Consider the following 22,167-nt stretch of genomic DNA (forward strand, 5'->3'; position numbering starts at 1 on the left):
GGAGTTCAATTATCCTTGTCACAGCCTTGATCTTGGCTCCACCCCTAATGTCTCCTGGCTCCACCCCCAAAGTCCCCAGATATTTCTTGAATTGGACTTGGCAACCCTATGGCCATAGGAAGGGAGAGGGCACAAAACAGTAAAGGGGCAGGGAGGATGAGGGCCTTTGAGGAGCTCCCTTCCACGTTATATCTTTGCAACAACCCTGTGATGTTAGGCTTCCCAATCCCCAGCTCCCAGCAGGGGATACCCAATTTTACAGCCAGCTGGCCGGTGGGGGAAGCCCCGCCCCCACAGCCATTATGCACCTCCATGAACGATTCCCTTAGGGAATGATGGGGAATTGATCCGCGGGTATCGGGGGCTCTGGGGAGGCTGTTTTTTGAGGTAGAGGTGCCAAAGTTTTAGTATAGCATCTAGTGCCTCTCCCCAAAATACCTCCCAAGTTTTAAAATGATTGGACCAGGGGGTCCAATTCTATGAGCCCCAAAAGAAGGTGCCCCTATCCTTCATTATTTTCTATGGAGGGAAGGCATTTTAAAAGGTGTGCTGTCCCTTTAAATGTGATGGCCAGAACTCCCTTGGAATTCAATTATGCTTGTCACACCCTTGCTCCTGGCTCTGCCCCCAATGTCTCCTGGCTCCACCCCCAAAGTCCCCAGATATTTCTTGAATTGGACTTGGCAACCCTATGTGATGTATATGAAGCTGAGGTAAAAGGGACCGACCCACAGATGTATAAAATGGCTGCCACAAAATGGCTGCTGCAAGAGGCTGAGCCAACCGCACAATGGCTGCTGCAGCTCAGTTTCAGGCACTCAGTGAAGATTCCAGTGCTGTGGTGGCAACTGCTGCCAAACCAATGTTTCAAAATACAGGGCTTTTCTTTTGTAGCATATTTGTTGCATATTAGGCCCCACACCCCTGAAGTAGCCAATCCTCCTGGAGCTTACAGGGCTCTTAGCACAGGGCCTACTGTAAGATCCAGGAGGATTGGCTACATCAGGGAGGTGCGGCCTAATATGCAAAGGAGTTCCTGTTCCAGAAAAAGCCCTGTGCATTGGTCCTGCTGGTCTTTTGACTGTAATAAACCTGATAGATAGATTGATTTGGCTTATAGTAGACCCTGTAAAAACAACCCTGCAAGCTCTGGGAGGATTGGCTACATCAGGGAGGTGCGGCCTAGTATGCAAAGGAGTTCCTGCTACAATAAAAGCCCTATGCACAGCCAGTCCAATCTTCAGCAGCCAACCAGAAGCCCTGCTGGGTAAAAGTTCTATCCACACCCACTTCCCAATTAGTGGGCGCCACGCTGGGGTCCCCTGCTCTGACGGCTGCACGCTACCGGGCTCTTGGTTGAGAGGACAGGTGTGGAGCAGGGACTAAGGAGAAGCGGATGGGGAGAAGCCCCCACTAGCTCAGGCGGACCTTCTGCACACCACTGAGGGTTGCATGCCTCTGTCTCTCCCCACAGCGGTGCAGTGCTCAGGGGGCCAGGTCTACCAAGAGTGTGCTTCTCCCTGTGGACTGACGTGTGCCGACCTGCGCATGGAGGCTCTTGGCGCTTGCCAGGCTCTGGATGGGCTCTGTGTGGCTGGATGCAACTGCCCAGCAGGTCTGGTCCTGGACGATGACGGTCAGTGCATCCGGCCGGAGATGTGCCCCTGCCTGGATGGGGAGGAGGCGCTTCCACCTGGCAGCCAGACCCGGAAAAGCTGCAACACCTGGTAGGTCCTTTCCCTGACTGAAATGCGTGCAGGGTCCACCGTGCCTTATGGACCCCCCCCCGTGTTAATCTAGCCCCCCCACACACACACTTTGGTCACCTTCAGGGGCCCTTCTCGGGGTACTCCAGCCATCGGAGGGTAGACAGGGGGCAACCCGAGAAAGGGCCTCCTTGGTCAGGGCACCAAAATTTTGGGAGTCCTTCCCTGAGGAGGTTCATCCATCTCCCTCTCTCATTGCCTCCCACCAGTTGGCTCCCTCTGTGGGGTTTTGGTTCACCACAGAGCTCTCTTTGCACCTTCCCCAGTATCATCAGAACAAAACTGGGCATTCAGTATAAGCAAATATATGCAAATAACTTCAATTTGCATACTGCGTCCCTGGTTACAGAATTCTGTTGCCCTGGAGGCAGAAAGACTGACACAGACATGAGATTCCCTTTGCCCAAAGCAGACACAACCTGGCTGGATTCTGTGCCTCATTCCCCAGCTGCCTGCTGGCAGGGAGTCAGTGGTTGCCATGAGACTTTCCTTGCTGGATTAGACCAAAGGTCCAGTTTGGTGTAGTGGTTAGGAGTGCAGACTCCAATCTGGGAGAACCAGGTTTGATTCCCCAGTCCGCCCCCATGCAGCCAGCTGGGTGACCTTGGGTCAGCCACAAGAGCTCTCTCAGCCCCACCTCCCTCACACGGTGTCTGTTGTGTGGAGAGGAAGGAAAAGGAGATACTAAGCCGCTCTGAGACTCCCAGAGAAGGGCGGGGTATAAAGCCAATCTCCTCCTCCTCCAGCATTCTGATACCAGCAGTGTCATGAGCCCTGATGAGGAGGAGCTGGAATGGTTAACAGACCTGGAAGAGTTGCCAGCCAGTTCCTCAGCTGAACAAACAGCAGCTGGCCCATCAATCACTCTCCAGGCACCAGTGTCAGCTGTTGACAATCAATCTCCTCCAAGCTCTCCTCCCATCTCAAGAGTTCGAAGCAGGCTCCGGAAAGAACTTTCAGAGCAAAGACATGAGGCACGCCGATGCTTCAGATTTCTCAACCCTGAATTCTAGCAGAGTCACTGCCACCCAGGGAGCAGGCTGATTGAGACTTCCATATAGCTCCCACCCAGGACCTGGTAACCTTGTGGAAGCAATAAGTCTGTTCTCTGGCTTGCATCCACACTCCTTCCTGATCCTGACCTGTTTGATTTCCTTGGCACCCTGACCTTTTGGCTTTTGGACATTGACTTCTGATTCTGGTTTGTGATTCTGCATTGGTGACTTGGCTCCTGCTTGACTTCCTGGACTTTGACCTTGGACTGGCTTTGGACTCCTGCCTGCCTGCACCCTGAGAACGTGACAGAAGAGTGGCTGCATGCCACAAGCATGCCATGGAGACAAAGGGCCTCCCCTCCCCCTCGGCTTGTCCCTACAAAGAGGCGGAGACTGTTCAATTTCCCGGGGGGGGGGGCTGCGGCCCAGCCAGAGGCATTTGATCCAGTGACATCATAGGGAGGAGCCAATGACATCACAGAGGGGGCCTCCATTATCACTAGCTATGAATTTATGGAGAAGCTCCCTCCCCATAAATTTAGAGAGCACCCCCCACCAAACAATGCCCATGGACCGGGCCAAACCCAGGAAAAGGTGGGAGTTGGCCAGTGGTTATAGTGGTATCTCAGAGGTCTCTTGCTGCGTCCTGTTTTTGAAATTCACTTTTAGAATAGTTACTTTAAGATCTGCAAATATACATATCATGTGCTCATAGAATTAGATCCCCTGGTCCAATGTTTTTGAAACTTGGATGGTGTTTTGAAGAGAGGCACCGGATGCTATGCTGAAAATTTGGTGCCTCTCCCTCAAAAACCAGCCCCTCCAGAGCTGCAGATACCCACAGATCAATTCACCATTACACCCTATGGGAATCGATCTCCATAGGGAATAATGGAGGGTCCAGCAGACGTTTCCCTCCCCCCCCCCCCCGCTGTTTTCTGATGACCCTGAAGCAGGGGGAGGGCCTCCAAACTGAGGGATCCCCTGCCCCCAGCTGGGGATTGGCAACCCTATGCCTAGGTGGGGAACAATTGTCTACACTTGATCTTAGCCCAAAGGCCGAGAATGAACAATCGTCAGTGTTCACCTGCTTGACCAAGTCTTTAAGACTGAAGTCATTTTGAGAAGAAGAAAAAAAGGCTTGCTGGGGCCACTAATTTTCAAGAGGATCTGGTTCAGCATCCACTTAAATAAATGTAAACAATCCCAGGCTTGAAGAAGACACAAAACATCTATCTGCCAAAAGAACCCCCAAATACTAGAGCAATATGGATGCAACATAGCAATACAGTGTTATTCCTCCCCCCAATTTCCTCTCCAGTTATTAACTAGTTGAACAAAGTTTGAGTCCAGTAACACCTTTAAGACAACGTTTTATTCTGTTTTAGCTCAGCCCCCAGCGGGAAAATCTGGGGTGGTGGGGGCTCAAGCCCCTGAGCCCCTGCGTAGTTTACACCTATGGATCTCAGTCCAGGCTTTCTCTCGTCTCTCGTTAAAGCTGTCTCAGCACCTGGCTGTGAAGGTCTGAAGTTAACAATGTGCTGTGAGAAGAAGGTATTTCTGAAGTTCCTGCATTGTGCAGGGGATTGGACTAGATGACCCTGGAGGTCCCTTCCAACTCTATGATTCTATGATTCCTTTTGATCTCTCCTGAATCCATGGCCATGTACTTCATTGGCTACCTCTGAGTCCTAATATCCAGAGGGAGGGTGAAGTTCTGTGCCGGAGAGTGTTCTGGATGTGTGCACTTCCACCTCTGCTGCTTCCCTCTGCGTGGTGGAGTGGTAGGAGATGTTTGATGAAATCACCCTGTGACCTGTCTATGGCTGTCCTACAGGATAGGTTGATTTCATTGAATGTCTCTGCCACATGATTCTGACTGCTGTGCAATCGTCTCTGGAGTGTTTGTGAATTCATCGTGGCCTGCAGAAGAAATGGGCAAAGAGGTTGGAAGGTGGCAGGGGCTGTGGCTGTGGCTTAGTGGCAGAGTGCCTTTTTTGCTTGCCAAAGGCCCCAGGCTCAGAACAGTGGAGGAATCCTGGGTCGCAGGTGTTACTAGAGATCTTGGGCACCTGCCTCCATCAGAGGAAACAATACTGAGCTAGAAGGGCCAGCGATTGGACTCCATCTAAGGCAGGAAGGCCACTGAGCACCTGAGGACTGAGTACCCTGGTTCCAAGTGCCTCAAGGGTTCAGAGAACTAAGAACATCAGAAAAGCCCTGCTGGATCAGACCAGGGAGGGTCCATCTAGTCCAGCATCCGGTTCCACACAGGGGCCAACCAGTTTCTCTGGAGGGCCAACAACAGGGCATGGAGGCCGAGGCCTTCCCGAGAAGAAAATCAGAAGGGCCCTGCTGGATCAGACCAGGGAGGGTCCATCTAGTCCAGCATCCGGTTCCACACAGGGGCCAACCAGTTCCTTTGGAGGGCCAATAACAGGGCATGGAGGCTGAGGCCTTCCCGAGAAGAAAATCAGAAGAGCCCTGCCGAATCAGACCAGTGAGGGTCCACCTAGTCCAGCCTCCTGTCTCACACAGTTGCCAACCAGTTCCTCTGAAGGGCCAGCAACAGGGCACAGATGCCAAAGCCCTCATAAGAACATCAGAAGGGCCCTGCTGGATGAGACCAGTGGGGGTCCATCTAGTCCAACCTCCTTTCTCACACAGAGGCCAGCCATTTCCTCTGGAGAGTCAACTATAGGGCATGGAGTCCAAGGCCTTCTTTAGAATAACAGAAGACATCATTTCCCATTCTGGGGAGGGAGGGGATTTGAGCACCATGTAGATTTGGCCTGTAGAAGGAGAAGAAGGTTCCAGAGGTAGCTGCTGTTTTGATCTTCAGTGGAGCCGCTGGATTTGAGTCCAGGTGTTCCTTAGAGACCAGCAAAGATTTTGGGGGTATGAGCTTTTGGGAGTCCAAGTCCTGTACCAGACAAAGGCAGCTTTGACTCTCAAAGGCTAATTCCTTGGAAATATTGTCAGTTGCTAATCTGTACCCAGACTCAAATTTAGAAAAGAAGACGTGGGTTTTTGGAGAAGCTGTGTCCACCCACCCCCCTCCCTCTGCTTGACCTGTGTTTCAGCATCTGTGTGAACGGGGCTTGGAACTGCACCAAGGAGAGCTGCCTTCAGGCTGTGGTCTGTCCTGGGGAGCTGGTCTTCGCCTACGGCTCCTGCTTGCGCACTTGCGAGAGCCCTGAGGGCAACCTCAGCTGCCCCGGCCTCTCTGACGGCTGCGTCTGCCCCCCCGGCACCGTCCTCTTGGTGAGCCACTCCCTTTCCCCGCCATTGTGGCTTTGGTTTCTGTGGCAGCTGGCGGACAAAAGAGGTGGGTGAGGTGGAGGTGCCAATGGCCAGTCTGTCGAAGAACAGCAGAAGGGTAGTTTTGCTTTGCCTCATCTAAGTGGCTGAGACCTGCTTTGCCCTCCTCTGATCCTGGGGCTCCCAGAGCCTGATCTCAGCTGGCTGAATCTCCCTTCCTAGCCTGCCTTTCAGCAACAGCCCTGCAGAGATGGGATCTGGCTCACTGTTGCCCTGTGGTTTCTTCCCCCACACAGAACCAGCACTGCGTCTCCCCGGAGGAGTGCCCCTGTCACCACAATGGCCGGCTGTACCACCCCAACGACACCATCACCAAGGACTGCAACACCTGGTAAGGGGGTGGGGCTGGGGATTGGAGTGGCAGGCAGGGGGCCTGGCTGGGTAGCCTCAGACCAGGCTCAGGGGCTCCTCTGCCAGCCTCAGGTGCAATGCCAAGCCGCTCAAGCAGCTGCCTGAGGAAGGTGACCCTCCAGCTAGGGGCTGGTGTCTCTTTGGGGTCTGTGCTCTCACCTGGATTCCCCTGGAAGGATGGGCTCTCTCATTCGCTCTCTCTCTGCCTGTGGTGTGGGCAGCGTTCCCATCCGCTAAGCCTTCTCCTGGGGTGGGGTGCTTGGCCAGGGATTCTCCTTCCATTTCCTCAGGCTTCTCTGCCCCACGGCTCCAGGCCTGACTCTTGGCTGTGGAGTCCGCTCTGCCCGAAGCCACCTTCTGCCGCCTTCCCTGGTCCTGATCCTGAAAACGTCCTCCCTCCCTCCTGAGTGCTTGCTCTAGTGTAAATGGAGTGATGGCAAGAAGCATGCACCAGGACTTCCCCAGGCGTAAAAGGCAGGCGCTACAAAGCCTTTCTTGCCCCTCCCCCCTTTAAGGACCCTGTTCAGTGACTGCCTCTCCCTTGTGTGGGTGAAGCAAGTGCCACCAATCTATGGAGTGGCCCCCAAAGCCTCACTCAGGTCTTGCCTCACGGCCCCTTCCCTTTTCACACTGGGTCTCCCTCTTCCCCAGCTGCCTTCCACTTTCCCTGCCATTGCTTGCCTTTCTAGGGACTCTTGTCTTCTCAGAATGTGACCAACGTAGGAGAGACTCAGTCGGGTCATTTTCACTTCTAGGCAGAGTTCAGGCTTGCTTTGATCTAGAACTCACTCATTTGTCTTTTTGGTGGTCCACTGTGTCCACAAAAAGGTAAAGGTAGTTCCCTGTGCAAGTGCTAGTCGTTTCCAATTCTGGGGTGATGTTGCCTTCACGTTTTCACGGCAGACTTTTTACGGGGTGGTTTGCCATCGTCTTCCCTGGTCATCTACACTTCCCCCCAGAAAGCTGGGGACTCATTTGACCGACCTCAGAAGGATGGAAGGCTGAGTCAACTTGAGCTGGCTACCTGAAACCAGCTTGTGTCCATAAAACCCTCCTCCAACACCACATTTCAAAGGAACTGCTTTCTTCTTGGTAGCTTTCAACCTTGTCCGATTTTCACACCCACACATAGGAGTGGGGAGCCCCTGCCCTAGCTGACCGCCACAGCTGCAGGCAGTCTTCCCCCCCCCTTCTCCCCAACTGTGTGACTCCTTATGCCTCTCCCCTGCCCCCCACAACTCTTCCAGCGCTTCCTCGCACTTGCAAACTCACTTATGCACTCTCTGGGGGCATGCAGAAGGGAAGAGGCCACAATCCTGGATGGTGCTCAGCATGGCGGCTAATTAGGGTTGCCAAGTCCAATTCAAGAAATATCTGGGAACTTTGGGGGTGGAGCCAGGAGACATTGGGGGTGGAGCCAGGAGCAAGGGTGTGACAAGCATAATTGAACTCCAAAGGGAGTTCTGGCCATCACATTTAAAGGGATCACATACCTTTTCAATGCCTTCCTTCCATAGGAAATAATGAAGGATAAGGGCACCTCCTTTTGGGGCTCACAGAATTGGACCCCTTGGTCCAATCTTTTTGAAATTTGGGGGGTATTTTGGGAGGAGGCAGTGGATGTTATACTGAAAATTTGGTGCCTCTACCTCAAAGAACAGCCCTCCCAGAGCCCCAGATACCCACGGATCAATTCTCCATTATTTTCTATGGGAACAAGTCTCCAAATGGAACTTCAGAGTTCCCAGCAGGCATTTCTCTCCCCTCCCCCCGCTTTCTGATGACCCTGAAGCACGGGGAGGGCCTCCAAACCGGGGGTCCCCTGCCCCCACCCTAGGGCTAATGGCCTTCTCCTTCCCTGCAGCACTTGCCGCATTCGGCGCTGGGAGTGCAGCCGCCGCCACTGTCCCGGGACGTGTGTCGCCACGGGGGATCCCCACTACATCACCTTTGACGGCCGGGCCTACAGCTTCCTGGGAGACTGCGAGTACATCCTGGCACGGGAGAGCAGCGGGGCCTTCAGCATCACTGCCGAGAACGTGCCCTGCGGCACCAGCGGCACCACCTGCACCAAATCTGTCATGGTGCTCATCGGCAACACGGTGATCCACCTCCTCCGAGGTAAGGCAGGCCTGGCCAGGGATGAGAAAGGAGCCCTCCCCTCCCACCCATGTTGTGCTCTTCTGACACCCCCTTTCTGCCCATAACAGGAAAAGGCATAACAGTGAATGGGGTCTCAGTGCGGCCCCCCAAGACTTACACTGGGAACGGCCTGACCTTCGAGAGAGCCGGCCTCTTCATCACTCTCATCTCCCGGGTGGGGCTGATGGTGCTCTGGGACGGAGGTGAGTCCTGCCTGGGCAGCTTCACTCCTCTCTTATGGCACATGAAGTAATAGCTGTCAGCTTGAGATAAGTGCTGCCTCCTCCCAGAGGAACTGATCTCTAGAGTCTAGACCCGTCTCCTTGTCACTCCTGCCCACTCCTGTAGGGGGAGGTATTTGTGAAATTCCTGCATTGTGCAGGGGGTTGGACTAGATGACCCTGGAGGTCCCTTCCAACTCTATGATTCTACAGTCCTGTCACCTTGCTTCAGCTGCCTCTGCCGTCTTGAGGCTAGATGAGGCCAGGCAACCTGCGCGAGAGAGGGAGGGCCTTCTCAGCTGTGGCACCAATACCAACTGCCTCCCCCTTCATCAAGATGTCTCTGTCGGTATCTTCCACCAGACCTTTTTTTGTTTCATTTGGCATTCTCCCAGTGACGGCTGTCCTCCCTGATTCTAGGATTTTGCATGCTTATGTGTTTTTATTGAATTATTTTATCATTTTAAATGTTGTTTTTAATTGTTCAAATATTTGAATGTTTCTGTGTTAACATCCTAGGGGATCCTGTTCAGGCGGAAAGGCCCCATAAAAATGCTTAGAGCAAATAAATAAATGAACTAGCCAGAGGCTCTTCGGAGTCCAGAAGGCAGTTGCCAGGGGGACAGAACTGGGGCTTTCCTGCATTCTCATTCATACTGGCAGGGAGCAATGCAGGACATAATGCGGTGTAGTATTGAATTGACCACTCGAGGGAGCCAAACGCTTGCAGAACAGGGAGAAAACCTGCAAAGCGACAGGAGCACACAAGCCGGGTGCCTGGGCCCAGAAGCAAAGAGGAGAATGCAGCAAAGTCCCTAGTCTGAGATAAGAGGGGGGAAGGCACCACTTGAGGCAATGCACGTGCCGGGGTGTGTGCTGTTTTGCCCCACCATGGTCGCACATGTGCCCCAGGGCTGCTGCCAGAATTCTGCAGTGGTCTGTTCTTCATCCACAACATTGTGTGATGCTCAGCTCCACAGTCCTCAGGTTTCCCTGGGTATGTGGCAGACTGGTCTTGCATCTGCTAACTGGCCCTGCCCAGCCCTTCCTGGTAGACTGACCTGAAAGGGCTGTTCTACTTTGCTGCCTCAGGGTATTCACGGCCTCCACTGTCCCTCTCTGGGCTCTGGTTAGGCGGGACAGCCTCCTCACCCCCCTCTGGACTGGCTAAGAACCCTTCTCAGGGCTTCCTAGGGATCTTTGGGGCTTCCCTGGGGAGTTGGCAACCAGCCACTGTGCCACTTCTCTCCACCCTAAGGACTCCCTGACCCACTCCTAGCATTCCAAACGGTTGGGGGAACTAGGTGGTACAGAGGGACTCCACTTTAAACAGGCAAAATATTTATTTATATTATATAACTATGTGCAGGCATTTTAAAAAAGAGAACAGAAGAAATAAATCATAGTAGAGAAAAAAACGCTCCTTCTTCTCTCCCTGTTCTCATCCTTGCCCTAACTGGATGTCATGCAGGGTAGGCACCTCACTTATTAGACTGCTGCAAGCCTGGCCAGACCTTCCTCAGACTGTTTCCATCCTAACAGACTGACTGCCAACACCCAAAATCTCCAATATAAATTGCAGTTCCCATCCAGGAACCAGTTTTCCCTCCTGCCGCCTTCCGGGAGACCAGCCTGAAAGACTTCCTGTCTCTCTAGGAGGCCTCTTCAGAATTGCTGCTTCCAGACAGGAGGGAAGAGACTAGGCCAAAGCCTGACTCAAGTTTGACTAGGGTTGCCAAGTCCAATTCAAGAAATATCTGGGAACTTTGGGGGTGGAGCCAGGAGACTTTGGGGGTGGATCCAGGAGACATTGGGGGTGGAGCCAGGAGCAAGGGTGTGACAAGCATAACTGAACTCCAAAGGGGGTTTCGGCCATCACATTTAAAGGGACTGCACACCTTTTCAATGCCTTCCTTCCATAGGAAATAATGAAGGATAAGGGCACCTCCTTTTGGGGCTCACAGAATTGGACCCCTTGGTCCAATCTTTTTGAAATTTGGGGGGTATTTTGGAAGGAGGCAGTGGATGTTATACTGAAAATTTGGTGCCTCTACCTCAAAGAACAGCCCTCCCAGAGCCCCAGATACCCACTGATCAATTCTCCATTCTTTTCTATGGGAACAAGTTTCCATACGGAACTTCAGAGTTCCCAGCAGGCATCTCCCTCCCCTCCCCCCGCTTTCTGATGACCCTGAAACAGGGGGAGGGCCTCCAAATCGGGGGATCCCCTGCCCCCACCTGAGGATTGGCAACCCTACGTTTGACAGACTCCTCCAGCCAACTCCCAGACAAACACTTAGCTCTCCAGAGCAGCCTCTCTGGGCTTCTCTCAGTAGTCAGGAGGACTAGACATTTGCTGTTTTAAAAACAGAAAAAAGGCCAGCATCTCAGGATGCTGGATTCTGGCCCAGATATGAAGGCTGTTGTTTTCATCAGACAAGGACAGATGTGGACATTTCGCACAGCAGTGGCTTCAGAGAGCCCCCCGGTCCCCATGCCATCCCTGTGCCTGATTTCCTCCCCTCTTCCTCTCCGGTCTTCTGGGGTCCCAGAATCCTCTCTGGCCAGTTGGCAGGACCTGAGGGAGGCCCTTCCGGTTCAGTCCAGCATCTTGTTTCCACCATGGCCAGCCAAACACCTCAGAAGGCCCAGGCCAAAGCACCCCCCCTCCATTGTCCCCCAGCAATGCCCTTGAGACTTGACCTGCCTTTGAACATGGGGATCCTGTTTTGCTGTCGTGGACCTTTGCTAGACTTCTCCTCTGTGAATTTTCCTAATCTCTGTCTTCTCCTTGCCACCTCCAGGCACGCGGGTCTACATCAGGCTGGACCCCAAGTACCAGGGCCGCGTGGCTGGCCTGTGTGGGAACTTTGATGGGGACACAGAGAATGACTTCACCAGCAGGCAGGGCATCGTGGAGCCCACCGCTGATCTCTTTGGCAACTCCTGGCGGGTCAGCCTGCTGTGCCCAGAAGTCAACAGCGAGGACTTTGAGCACCCGTGCACGGTACGCTCACATCAGCTCCCTCCTGCAAGGGCTTTTGGTGCTGAGACCATGCCCCTGTGGCCAGGGCTGGTGGAACTGGAAAGTGCGGCCTGAAGCCTCTCGGGACAGCCCACACGCTATCAGGGATGGCAGGCAGCCTGGGGGGGTGGGAGGGGGGCAGGCTTTGTCCTTTGCCTGGGGAAGTTCAGAGGCGTTTTCTGGGAGGAGCAGGTGACCATTTCTCAGGGCATGTTCTTAAGGTTACTGACTCCAGATTGGGAAATCCCTGGAGATTTTGGGGTTGGAGCCTGGAGATGACAGGGATTGGGGAGGGGAGAGACCTCAGAGGGGGGTAATGCCGGGAGTCCAGACTCCAAGTCAGCCATTTCCTCTGGTGACTGATTGCTGCTGCCTGGAGACTGGGAACCCTGCTGACGTTCTCCATTTTCAATGCACCTTTGTGATCATTTGCAAGTGGATTTTGCTGTTGCACGCAGTAAATTCCAGTTGCAAAATGCATTGAAAGTGCATTATTCAGCACGTGTGGAAACACCCAAATGCCTCAAAATACCCTGAAGGAGCCCCATCCTGGAAGCCTCTCACCTGTGTCTCTCTGCTCTCCCCGGGCAGGTGAACTCCCACCGGCTGACCTGGGCTCGGAAGCGCTGTGGGATTCTGCTGCAGGACCTCTTTGCCCCCTGCCGGGAGGAGCTCCCGTGCCAGCAGTTCTATGAGTGGTGTGTCTTTGATGCCTGCGGGTAGGTGACTGAGAAATGGGCACGCAGTTTTATTTATTTCTTTAGAAAATGTAAATGCCTCTTCTCTGGAAACAGACCTGCTGGAGGCGGCTTATAGATAATCGAAGAAAACAATCAAAACAGACCCATTAAAGAAGGAAAGGAAAGGAACAGCTCCTGTGCAAGCACCAGTCGTTTCTGACTCTGGGGTGACGTTGCTTTCACAACGTTTTCTCGGCAGACTTTTGACGGGGTGGTTTGCCATTGCCTTCCCCAGTCATCTACACTTTCCCTCCAGCAAGCTGGGTATTAATTTGACCAACCTCGGAAGGATGGAAGGCTGAGTCAACCTCAAGCCGGCTACCTGAAAACCCAGCTTCCGCCGGGGATCGAACTCAGGTCATGAGCAGAGCTTAGGACTGCAGTACTGCAGCTTTAACACTCTGCGCCACGGGGCTCTCTCCATTAAAGAAACAGTGCCATTAAAACAAGCCAGGTCAGAATAGCACAGCCTAAAAGGTTGCAGATGAAATGGTCCTTGGGCCAGAAGCAGATGCAAAACATGTGGAAGATGAAACAAAACCTTTGCTTAAAAAAGATTCAGGTGAGTCACCACATTGGTTTGAAGCAACAGAACAAAGTTTGGAGTCCAGTTTCCCCTTTAAAACCAACAAAATCTTATTCTGGGGATGCCGGTGTGCTTACATACAAAAGGTTATACCTGGAATTAAATTTTGTAAGTCTTAAAGGTGCCACTGGACTTAAGAAGAAGATATTGGATTTATATTCCGCCCTCCACTCTGAAGAGTTTCAGAGCGGCTCACAATCTCCTTTCCCTTCCTCCCACACAACAGACACCCTGTGAGGTGGGTGGGGCTGGAGAGGACTCTCACAGCAGCTGCCCTTTCAAGGACAACCTCTGCCAGAGCTATGGCTGACCCAAGGCCATGCTAGCAGGTGCAAGTAGAGGAGTGGGGAATCAAACCCGGTTCTCCCAGATAAGAGTCTGCACACTTAACCACTACACCAAACTGGCTCTCTATTAGAGCTATGGCTGACCCAAGGCCATGCTAGCAGGTGCAAGTAGAGGAGTGGGGAATCAAACCCGGTTCTCCCAGATAAGAGTCCGCACACTTCACCACTACACCAAACTGTGTCTCCAGTTTGCTTCCTTCCCTTTGTTAAAAGCCCTGGTAAAATGGCCTGGCACCTCCAAGGGAGGCAGCTTCATGGGGGAGGGCATTCCAAAGGCCCCAAGCGGCACCTTAGTGGGCTCCCTAGACCGCGTTGCCCCACGCTAGCTCAGCCCAACTGCAAGGACTTCTTCTGTGCCACTGCTGAAGGCCCAGGCACCCCTGGCTGCTCTCCTCACACACCACGTCTTTTGTCCAGGGGTGTGTGAGAGACAGCCACGTGTTTCATGGGAAGGTGCTCCTTCCTGGCCTGGCCCCCAGGGAACCCCACTGACCCCCATGGGGAGGGGATTCCCTCCCACCCGCACTCCAAGGAGCCTCCTGCAGATGCCCCCCTCCCCCATGCTGCCCGCTTCCCCTCTGACGCAGCAGCAACCTCTCTCTCTCTTTCCCACAGGTGTGACTCTGGGGGGGACTGTGAGTGCCTGTGCACAGCCATTGCCACGTACGCTGAGGAGTGCAGCAAGCGGGGTGTGTCTGTGCGCTGGAGGAGCCAGGAACTGTGCCGTAAGTAGGGCTGCCAACTCTGACTGTAGCAGAGCCAGAGGGGTGGGTTTTGTCGTGGTGGGGGGGCTCAACTGGGATGTGGAGCCACAGAGCCTCTGAAGCGGCCGTTTTCTGCAGGGGAGCTGATCTCTGGCATCTGGAGGTCAGTTGTATTTCTGGGAGATCTCCAGGCCCCACTGGGAGGCTGGCAACTGTAAGCCTCATACTCATACGGAAGGTGGGAGGGCACAAAAGTGGGAGGAAACAGGGACTCCTTTCCCAGAAGCCTCTGTGCTTCCAGGACTGAACAGTGGCCAAGGGAGTGGAGCCCAAAGAGACCTGCCTTGGGGAGGGTTGCTCAGCTGCAGCTCACAGGCTCATATTAGCAAAGGAGCTGACAGTTCTGCTGATTTCTCCAGTCATCATGGAAGTGAGGACTTTTGCTGGGCCTGAGCTCCTGGCGCAGCTCCCAGGCCCTCATGTTCAGCTCTCTGTCTGCTCAGCCATGCAGTGTGACCATGGGCTGGAGTATGATCCTTGTGGCCCCGCCTGCCCCCCCTCCTGCGAGAACTTTGGCCTGGAGCCCCCGGAACACTGCCAGTCCATCGCCTGCACGGAGGGATGCTTCTGCCCAGAGGGGAAGGTGTTGCATGGTAAGACAATCCGTTGCAGGCTGCAAAGGAGGAAGAGGGATTCAAAGAGTCAGCCAAGGCAGGGGTGGAGGGGAGAGGGCTGCCATCTCTGAATTGGGGAATTCCTCGAGATTTGGGGATGGAACCTAGGGAGGGCAGGGACCTCATTGTGATAGAATGTCATAGAAGAAGGGCTCGGAGGGCTCGTATTAGGCCTGCAAGCAACTCATTGTCATCTGCTTCCTTCTCCCTCTCTTGCTTCCTTCTGCATCACAGCTTGCTTTGCCAGGCTTGCTCAACACACAAGAACTACAGAGCAAAGCCTCTATTTTCTCCATTGGCTGAGGCTCCTCCCTTGGGGAGGAAAAAGGGAGGAAGGAGAACTTGCTTTGGCCCTCTCAATTGCACAGCAGACCTACTCAGCCTCTTCCTTCTATTGGCTGAGGCTCCTCCCTCTCCTCATCCTTGTGGGGGAGGGAAAGAACAAGAGCTTTCTTTGCCCAGTTCCCTGGATCCCGTGGGAGAGATACAAAGCACATTTAAGGCCAAAAAAGTTTTATTCAAGGTTTGAGCTTTTTGCCTTGTTACAGAGAGAGAGTGTTTGCTTTGTTGCCTCGTTATGCCTGGGCTTCTCTGAGTGCAACTGGTTTGCCTTCCTTTTTATTGTATTCATGCCTTCATGATCCAGTCTTTCTCAGAAGCAAAGCAATGTAGACTATTTAGATGAGTCAGTGAGGTGGATTAGGATGAGAGTGTGTGTTTGTCCGTGTCCTTTATAAAGTTTATATCTCCCCTACTTGGCATTGCATTTTATGACACACACGGCCCAGCCCAACAAGATCTCATTTATGTCAGATCCGGCCCTCGTAGCAAATGACACCCCTGCATAGAATCTGCCCTTTGAACCTGCCATATTTCCCAGGGGAATGGATCTCTAGTCTGGAGGTTCGTTGTGATTCCTGATCTCCAGGGCCCTGCTGGAGATGTCAACCCTGGGAGAAGAGAGGCAGCTAAAGGGCTGGCACTGATGGGGAGCATCATGAGCGGGGTCTTCCCTGAATCAAAACCTTTGCTGTCCTTGGCTGTTCCTCTGCAGCATTGGATAGGGTGCTCTCATGGCCCCCTAGGGATCGCTGGCCTAGCCAATTCACAGAGCACAAGACCCCCAGTGCAGTGTCCAGCCCAGCCCCTTCGCCTGCCGCCACTTCCAGAGGGCAGCTGGGTTGCTCTGCAGTAGATTGGATTCCAGGAGCACGTGAGAGACCAATGAGGTTTGGCGGGCATGAGCTGGCAGTGCCAAGGTCACGTGGTGGCACAGCTGGAAGGAAGGACGCCCTGGGAAATGGAGCTTGCCTGCTCCGACCAGCAGGGCTGCTGGCTGGAGTCTCAGAGACCAGGGCCTCAGCGCTGGCTGGCAAAGGAGGTGGCTGGCATGTGCCAGTCCAGCCTCTCAACCACAGCCTCAGTGTCCCTTCCGAGACCCCACGTTCTTCAGGGGAGAGAGAGAGATGGTGTGTTTGGCTGGGGTGGGGCATGGGGGAAATTGGAGCGGTCAGTCAGTCCTTGGCTCTGTGCCCTTTTGTTCCCTGCCAGACGGCCGATGCATCGACCCCTCCGAGTGCCCCTGTTACTGGGAGGGCGCCATGTTCCCACTGGGTGCTCTGGTGATGCAGGAGTGCAGGAACTGGTAAGTCCATAAGGAGTGGGGCATAGGAAGCCCCCTCCCCGGCCCGTCTGCTCAGCCCCCTCTGTGCATCCTGAGGTCAAGGATGACACCTAAGGCGCAAGGAACTGAAATGTGCTTTAAAAAATGTCCAAGGCCATGTTCTCTTCATGTCAGATTCTGTGCTGGATCCCAGGCTTCCTGCATGCACTTGGCGATCAGAGAACTTGTGCCCACCCCACAGAACCATGGAGCTGTGGGCAAGGCCAAGGAGTGGAGCAGCTGCTGCCCAGCTGGGCTTTTCTCTGGGCAGCTCCTCCCTGGCCCCCCTGGGTGCAACCCCGTGGCTGCAAATTCAACCCAAGATGCCACATCAAGCCCACCCTGGAAGAGGGGTGTGCTTGCAGCCCCTCTGATGGGCATTCTCCCCACAGCTCCTGTGAGGCAGGCCTGTGGCAGTGCACGGAATCCCTGGAGCATTGTGCCGCCCCACCCCACTGTGCTGAGACGGAGTTTGCCTGCCGCACGGGGGAGCGCTGCGTGCCCAGCGCGTGGGTCTGCGACAACGAGGATGACTGCAGGGATGGCTCGGATGAGTTCTGCACCTTGAGCTGCGCCCCACATCAGTACCAGTGTGCCAGTGGGCAGTGTGTGCCATGGGGCTACCGCTGCGATGGCACTGCCGACTGCATGGACCACTCTGACGAGAGGGACTGCCCCGTGGCCACCTGTGCCCTGCGCGAATTCCGCTGCTCCAGTGGCCGCTGCATCCCCCGGGATCACGTCTGCGATGGAGAGCTGGACTGCGGCTTTGGGGACCACTCGGATGAGGCAGGCAAGTGGGGGGGGATGGAGCAGGGCCCCCCCCAGGCATCTGCAGCAAAGCCTCCAGGTTTCCTTTGGCATGACTCTGGGGGGAGAGGGTGCCTCCTCCGGTTCCCTGGGCAGGAGGCTGTTTCTCAGGGCAAGAGGTCATAGGTCATTCGGTGGAGGAGGGCGGGCCAAATCCAGAACGCTAAGAAGGCCTCTCTACTTGGGTTTTGGGTATTTATTCAAAGCATTTTGATGCCATCTTTCCACCTAGCTTAAGGTTGTGAAGGCGGAAAGCAATCAAACACATTAAAACAAGCTTTTAAAATACATAATTTTACATAACACACAATATTTATTTATTCATTAACTGTATTTGTAGCTCTCCCTCCCCTGCACTTGTTATCGATATTATAACATCATACTATAAATACATAAAATGCAATTTACAATCAATACGCTTCTAAACTGTGGACTCTTGTGAGCAAAACTTCTACTTTGTGAGCTCCTGGCATTAAAGTTGTGAGCTCCTGCATCAATTAGTTTGTTCTGGGCCACTTTTCCTGAGCGAAGACAAAAACGTGTGAGCCGGAGGCTAAAGAACTGTGAGCTAGCTCACACTCCCTCAGCTTAGAGGGAACAATAACCATTGAATGAAACCAGGGCTTTTTTCCTGCTGGAACCTACAGGAGCAGAACTCCGCCTGGGCCTGGCCCACCATGCGACAGCCACAGGCTCCCAAGCCAGGCGGTGGGGCCTATTCTGCAAACGAGCTCCTGCTGGGCTTTCTCTATGAAAAAGCACAGAACGAAACACATAGACCAATTTCGCACTAGATCTTTAATCCTGGTTTAACTCTGTCCCTAAACTGACATTCTACACTAGAATCAGAGAAACCAACTCTGTGACTCTATGATTCTATGATTTTAGTGTAGAATGTCAGCTTGGGGACAGGGATAAACCAGGGTTAAAGGTCTAGTGCGAAATTGGTCATAGACAGTTGAAAGCCTACCCCAATGTGGGACCCGCTGCCCCCTGTCTTGGTGCCCACCTCGTGGGATCTGACTGGCTGTGCAGATGAAGATGTTGTTTCAGCCGCAACCGCCAACACAGGGATGGTTTTATTCTCTTTCTCTTGACCTCTCTATGTGTGGCTTCACCTCTTGCAGCAGCCATTTTGTGGTTGTGCCCACCACCACCCTGGGTGAGAATGCTGAAGGTGCTCGCAGGCTCAAAAAAGGTCGGGGGGCCCTGACCTATACCATTAAAAAACACCCACAGGAGGGGAGGGTCAGTGGGAAACCAAATGTAGCAGACCAGTCTTCATCCGCTGACAGGAGACAATGGCTGGGGGGCAGGAGGGAGGGAATTCCAGGGCCAGCCAGGAGGCAATCAGTACAATTTATGAAGTGATCCTGTGTCTATGAAGATATGAAGCTGCCTTCTCCTGAATCAGACCCTCTTTGGTTCTTCAAAGTCAGTCTTGTCTACTCAGACTGGCAGCAGCTCTCCAGGGTCTCAAGCTGAGGTTTTTCACACCTATTTGCCTGGACCCTTTTTAGTTGGAGATGCCGGGGATTGAACCTGGGACCTTCTGCTTACCAAGCAGCTGCTCTACCACTGAGCCACCCTCCCTCCCTAACACTTATGAGGCTCTCCAGGGTCTCAAGCTGAGGTTTTTCACACCTATTTGCCTGGACCCTTTTTAGTTGGAGATGCCGGGGATTGAGCCTGGGACCTTCTGCTTACCAAGCAGCTGCTCTACCACTGAGCCACCCTCCCTCCCTAACACTTATGAGGCTCTCCAGGGTCTCCAGCTGAGGTTTTTCATACCTATTTGCCTGGACCCTTTTTAGTTGGAGATGCCAGGGATTGAACCTGGGACCTTCTGCTTCCCAAGCAGTTGCTCTACCACTGAGCCACCGTCCTTCCCCAATCTATAAATTCCAGAAGGTCACCATGTTGGTCTGAAGCAGCAGAACAAAGTCTGAGTCCAGGGGGCACCTTGCAGACCAACAAAGTTTTATTCCAGGTATAAGCTCTATTGTGCATGCATACTTCCTTGGTATGCACACGAAAATAAAACTTTGTGTTGGTCTTCAAGGTGCCCCTGGACTCAGACTTTGTTCTCCTGTGCATATAGAACATGCTACACAGCTTTTTTCCCGAGAAGCGGGGCTTTGAGTCCATCACTCTCCCATCCCTCAAAGTTGTCCACCAAAGAACTAGTTGCTAGCTGGGGAGATGGAGGAACAGCCCTGGAAATGGAGCCATCCTGTGACCAGCTGAGCGGCCAAGGAAGGCAGGCTGGGTCCCTGGGGCTTGCCATGAGGTTTCTCTGCTGCCCCAAATCCATGGCTAAATGAGCTCCCCGCCCCCCCCCCCCCTGCTTCCTCTTTCAGGCTGTGGACCGGCCTGTCAGCCTGGTGAGTTCCGGTGCGCAGTTGGGCACTGCTTGCCATATCTGCACCGCTGTGATGGGCATGACGACTGCGGAGACTTCAGTGACGAGCAGGACTGCAGGTGCCCCACTGGGGATTTCCAGTGCCCAGACGGTCAGTGTCTCCCCCAAGTTCTGGTCTGTGACAAGAAACAGGACTGCCCCACTGGAGCGGATGAGGCCTTCTGCCCAGGTGAGCTCCTCCGGCACCACCCACAGATTCTCTGGGGACACTCTTGGCAGCAGGTGCTCCTTCCTCAGTCTCCTCAGCCAAGCCCCCCAGGGAGTTTGTGCAGCTGTTCCCAGAGGTGGCCCCTTCCTCAGTCACCTCCCTGCTTTCGTATCTGCTCTCATGTCTCTTCAAGATGTTCCTCCTCATCGCTAGGTCTGTGGTGGAAAACACCTGGAGACTTTGGGGGTGGATCTGGGGAGAGGCGGGGTTTGGGGAGGGGAGGGGCCTCAGCAAGGTCCAGTGCCACAGAGACCACCCTTCCAAGCAGCCGTCCAATCACCTGCCACCTTCCCTTTGCCAAGATGGCTGCCTCACCGTGACCAGTCTTTCTGCTTCCCTCTTCTTGTTGTGTCTGTTGGGCCCCTCCCATTCAGATCACAGGAGAAAGCAATAGCAGGATCTTCTGTGGGCTTGGGGGAGAACTTTGGTCATTTTTGTGCCCCCCCAGAAGGAACTTGACCTCACAGCAACCTTAACTTTTTTGAGGGGTTAGTCTTTTAAAATATATTTTAAGAACATAAGAGAAACCATGTTGGATCGGGCCAATGGCCCATCCAGTCCAAAACTCTGTATCACACAGTGGCCAATACACACACACACACACACACACTGTGGCTAATAGCCACTGATGGACCTCTGCTCCATATTTTTATCTAACCCCCTCTTGAAGGTGGCTATGCTTGTAGCCGCCGCCACCTCCTGTGGCAGTGAATTCCACATGTTAATCACCCTTTGGGTGAAGAAGGACTTCCTTATAAGAACATAAGAGAAGCCAAAGAACATAAGAACATAACGTTTTAAACATTTGTTTAACTCTTTTGCAGTGTTTGAGGCCACATTGGGTGTCTCGTCTGCATGGTCAGACAGGTGGGCATAAGTGGTCTGAATGAAGAAATCCCCTCTCCCCAGGGCTGGCGGGTACTCCGAGAGACCTTTCACCTAATTCAGTACTCTCAGACTTTGACATTCCTGGAGCTTTTCGAAAGGCTGGCTGTCCACAGTTGTGAGGGAGGAGCTCTCTGTGGGTGGGTAAATGTTCCTTCCCCCTCATGCTAGAGAGTGCCTGCTTGAGCTCAGATAGACCCGGTGAGCCGAGGGGTGTTTTGATGGTGTGGTCACTTGTGGGCTATCTAACTGCCTCCTTTTGATTAGCTACAGCAGAGGCTGGAAACCGAAGGAGGGTTTTCCCCAGTGGCACTACTGTGAGGGTGGTTGACCATTCATTCTGCTCCGCATTCTCTACTTTCTGCAGGCCAGGTGACCTGTGCCCCTGGGCAGCTTCCTTGTCCAGATGGCATCTGCCTTGGGCGTGCACAGATGTGCGATGGGGTGTGGGACTGCTCGGATGGCGCCGATGAGAACCCATCTCAGTGCTGGCTGGCCCAGACCACACCTCTGGTGGCCACAGTTCCCTCAAGTCTCCCTGTGACTCCCCAGCCACCTGTTGACAGGACCCTGGGTAAGAAGATGTGGTGCAGCTGGGGCTGAGTGTTCCTTCTCTGTTCTGCGCAGCACTGTCCTCTGGAACTGGGGTCAGCCTGTACTTGATGGAAGACCCTGAGTTATGGGGGAAAGGACAGAGTTACTAGAATCTGCTTTCAGGGCTAAAATAGTCTAGGGAATGGATCCCAGTCGGCAGCCGTGTTGGTCTGAAGCAATAGAACAAAGCAGTAGACAAGTGCACCTTTAAGACCAACTAAGTTTTATTCAGGATGTCAGCTTTCGTGTGCTCTTAAGCAGACTTCATCAGACATATGGGAATGGACGCAGCAATTCTTAATATAAGTTTGCAGTGTGGAATCATGGGAATGTTTTTAGCAGATTAAAAGAATCACAAATAGGGATCTGTGCTTGTTAGTGTTAGGACAAAGCAGGGCTGAAAAAGCACTGGAGGGTGATACAAAGCAGACTGCTGTTGTAGGTGCGAAGTGCCATAAATCTAGGTAACATTCTGGCTTTGTTAGTTTAACTAGAGGGCCTGGTTTCTCAAGAGACTGTATAGGTCTGGGCAAGCAGAGGAGTTCTGAAAGACAGAGGCAGCTGTTCCTAGCATTGGAGAAAGCAGAAGGAGAAGATGAGGCTCAGCAGTAGAGCATCTGGTTTACATGCACAAGGCCACAGGTTCAATCCCCGACATCTCCAATTAAAAGATGAAATCACAGTGAAAGACCTTTCTCTGCCTGGGACCTGGA

General features: G+C 53.4%; 1 protein-coding gene across 1 annotated transcript in view; it reads left to right on the plus strand.

Moving 5' to 3' along the window:
- The window catches only part of LOC132578290 (SCO-spondin-like), a 170,568-nt gene that overhangs the window by 37,960 nt on the left and 110,441 nt on the right, over positions 1-22,167 (plus strand). Inside the window, exons 17-29 of the mRNA XM_060248229.1 lie at positions 1,475-1,727; positions 5,845-6,025; positions 6,319-6,413; positions 8,298-8,554; positions 8,644-8,778; positions 11,601-11,803; positions 12,413-12,540; positions 14,110-14,219; positions 14,702-14,851; positions 16,424-16,517; positions 16,928-17,328; positions 19,706-19,936; positions 21,228-21,434. Coding sequence (XP_060104212.1) covers positions 1,475-1,727; positions 5,845-6,025; positions 6,319-6,413; positions 8,298-8,554; positions 8,644-8,778; positions 11,601-11,803; positions 12,413-12,540; positions 14,110-14,219; positions 14,702-14,851; positions 16,424-16,517; positions 16,928-17,328; positions 19,706-19,936; positions 21,228-21,434 — 2,445 coding nt within the window. The remainder of the gene's footprint in view (positions 1-1,474; positions 1,728-5,844; positions 6,026-6,318; positions 6,414-8,297; positions 8,555-8,643; positions 8,779-11,600; positions 11,804-12,412; positions 12,541-14,109; positions 14,220-14,701; positions 14,852-16,423; positions 16,518-16,927; positions 17,329-19,705; positions 19,937-21,227; positions 21,435-22,167) is intronic.

Source organism: Heteronotia binoei, chromosome 10, assembly GCF_032191835.1.
Source record: "Heteronotia binoei isolate CCM8104 ecotype False Entrance Well chromosome 10, APGP_CSIRO_Hbin_v1, whole genome shotgun sequence".
NCBI lineage: Eukaryota > Metazoa > Chordata > Lepidosauria > Squamata > Gekkonidae > Heteronotia > Heteronotia binoei.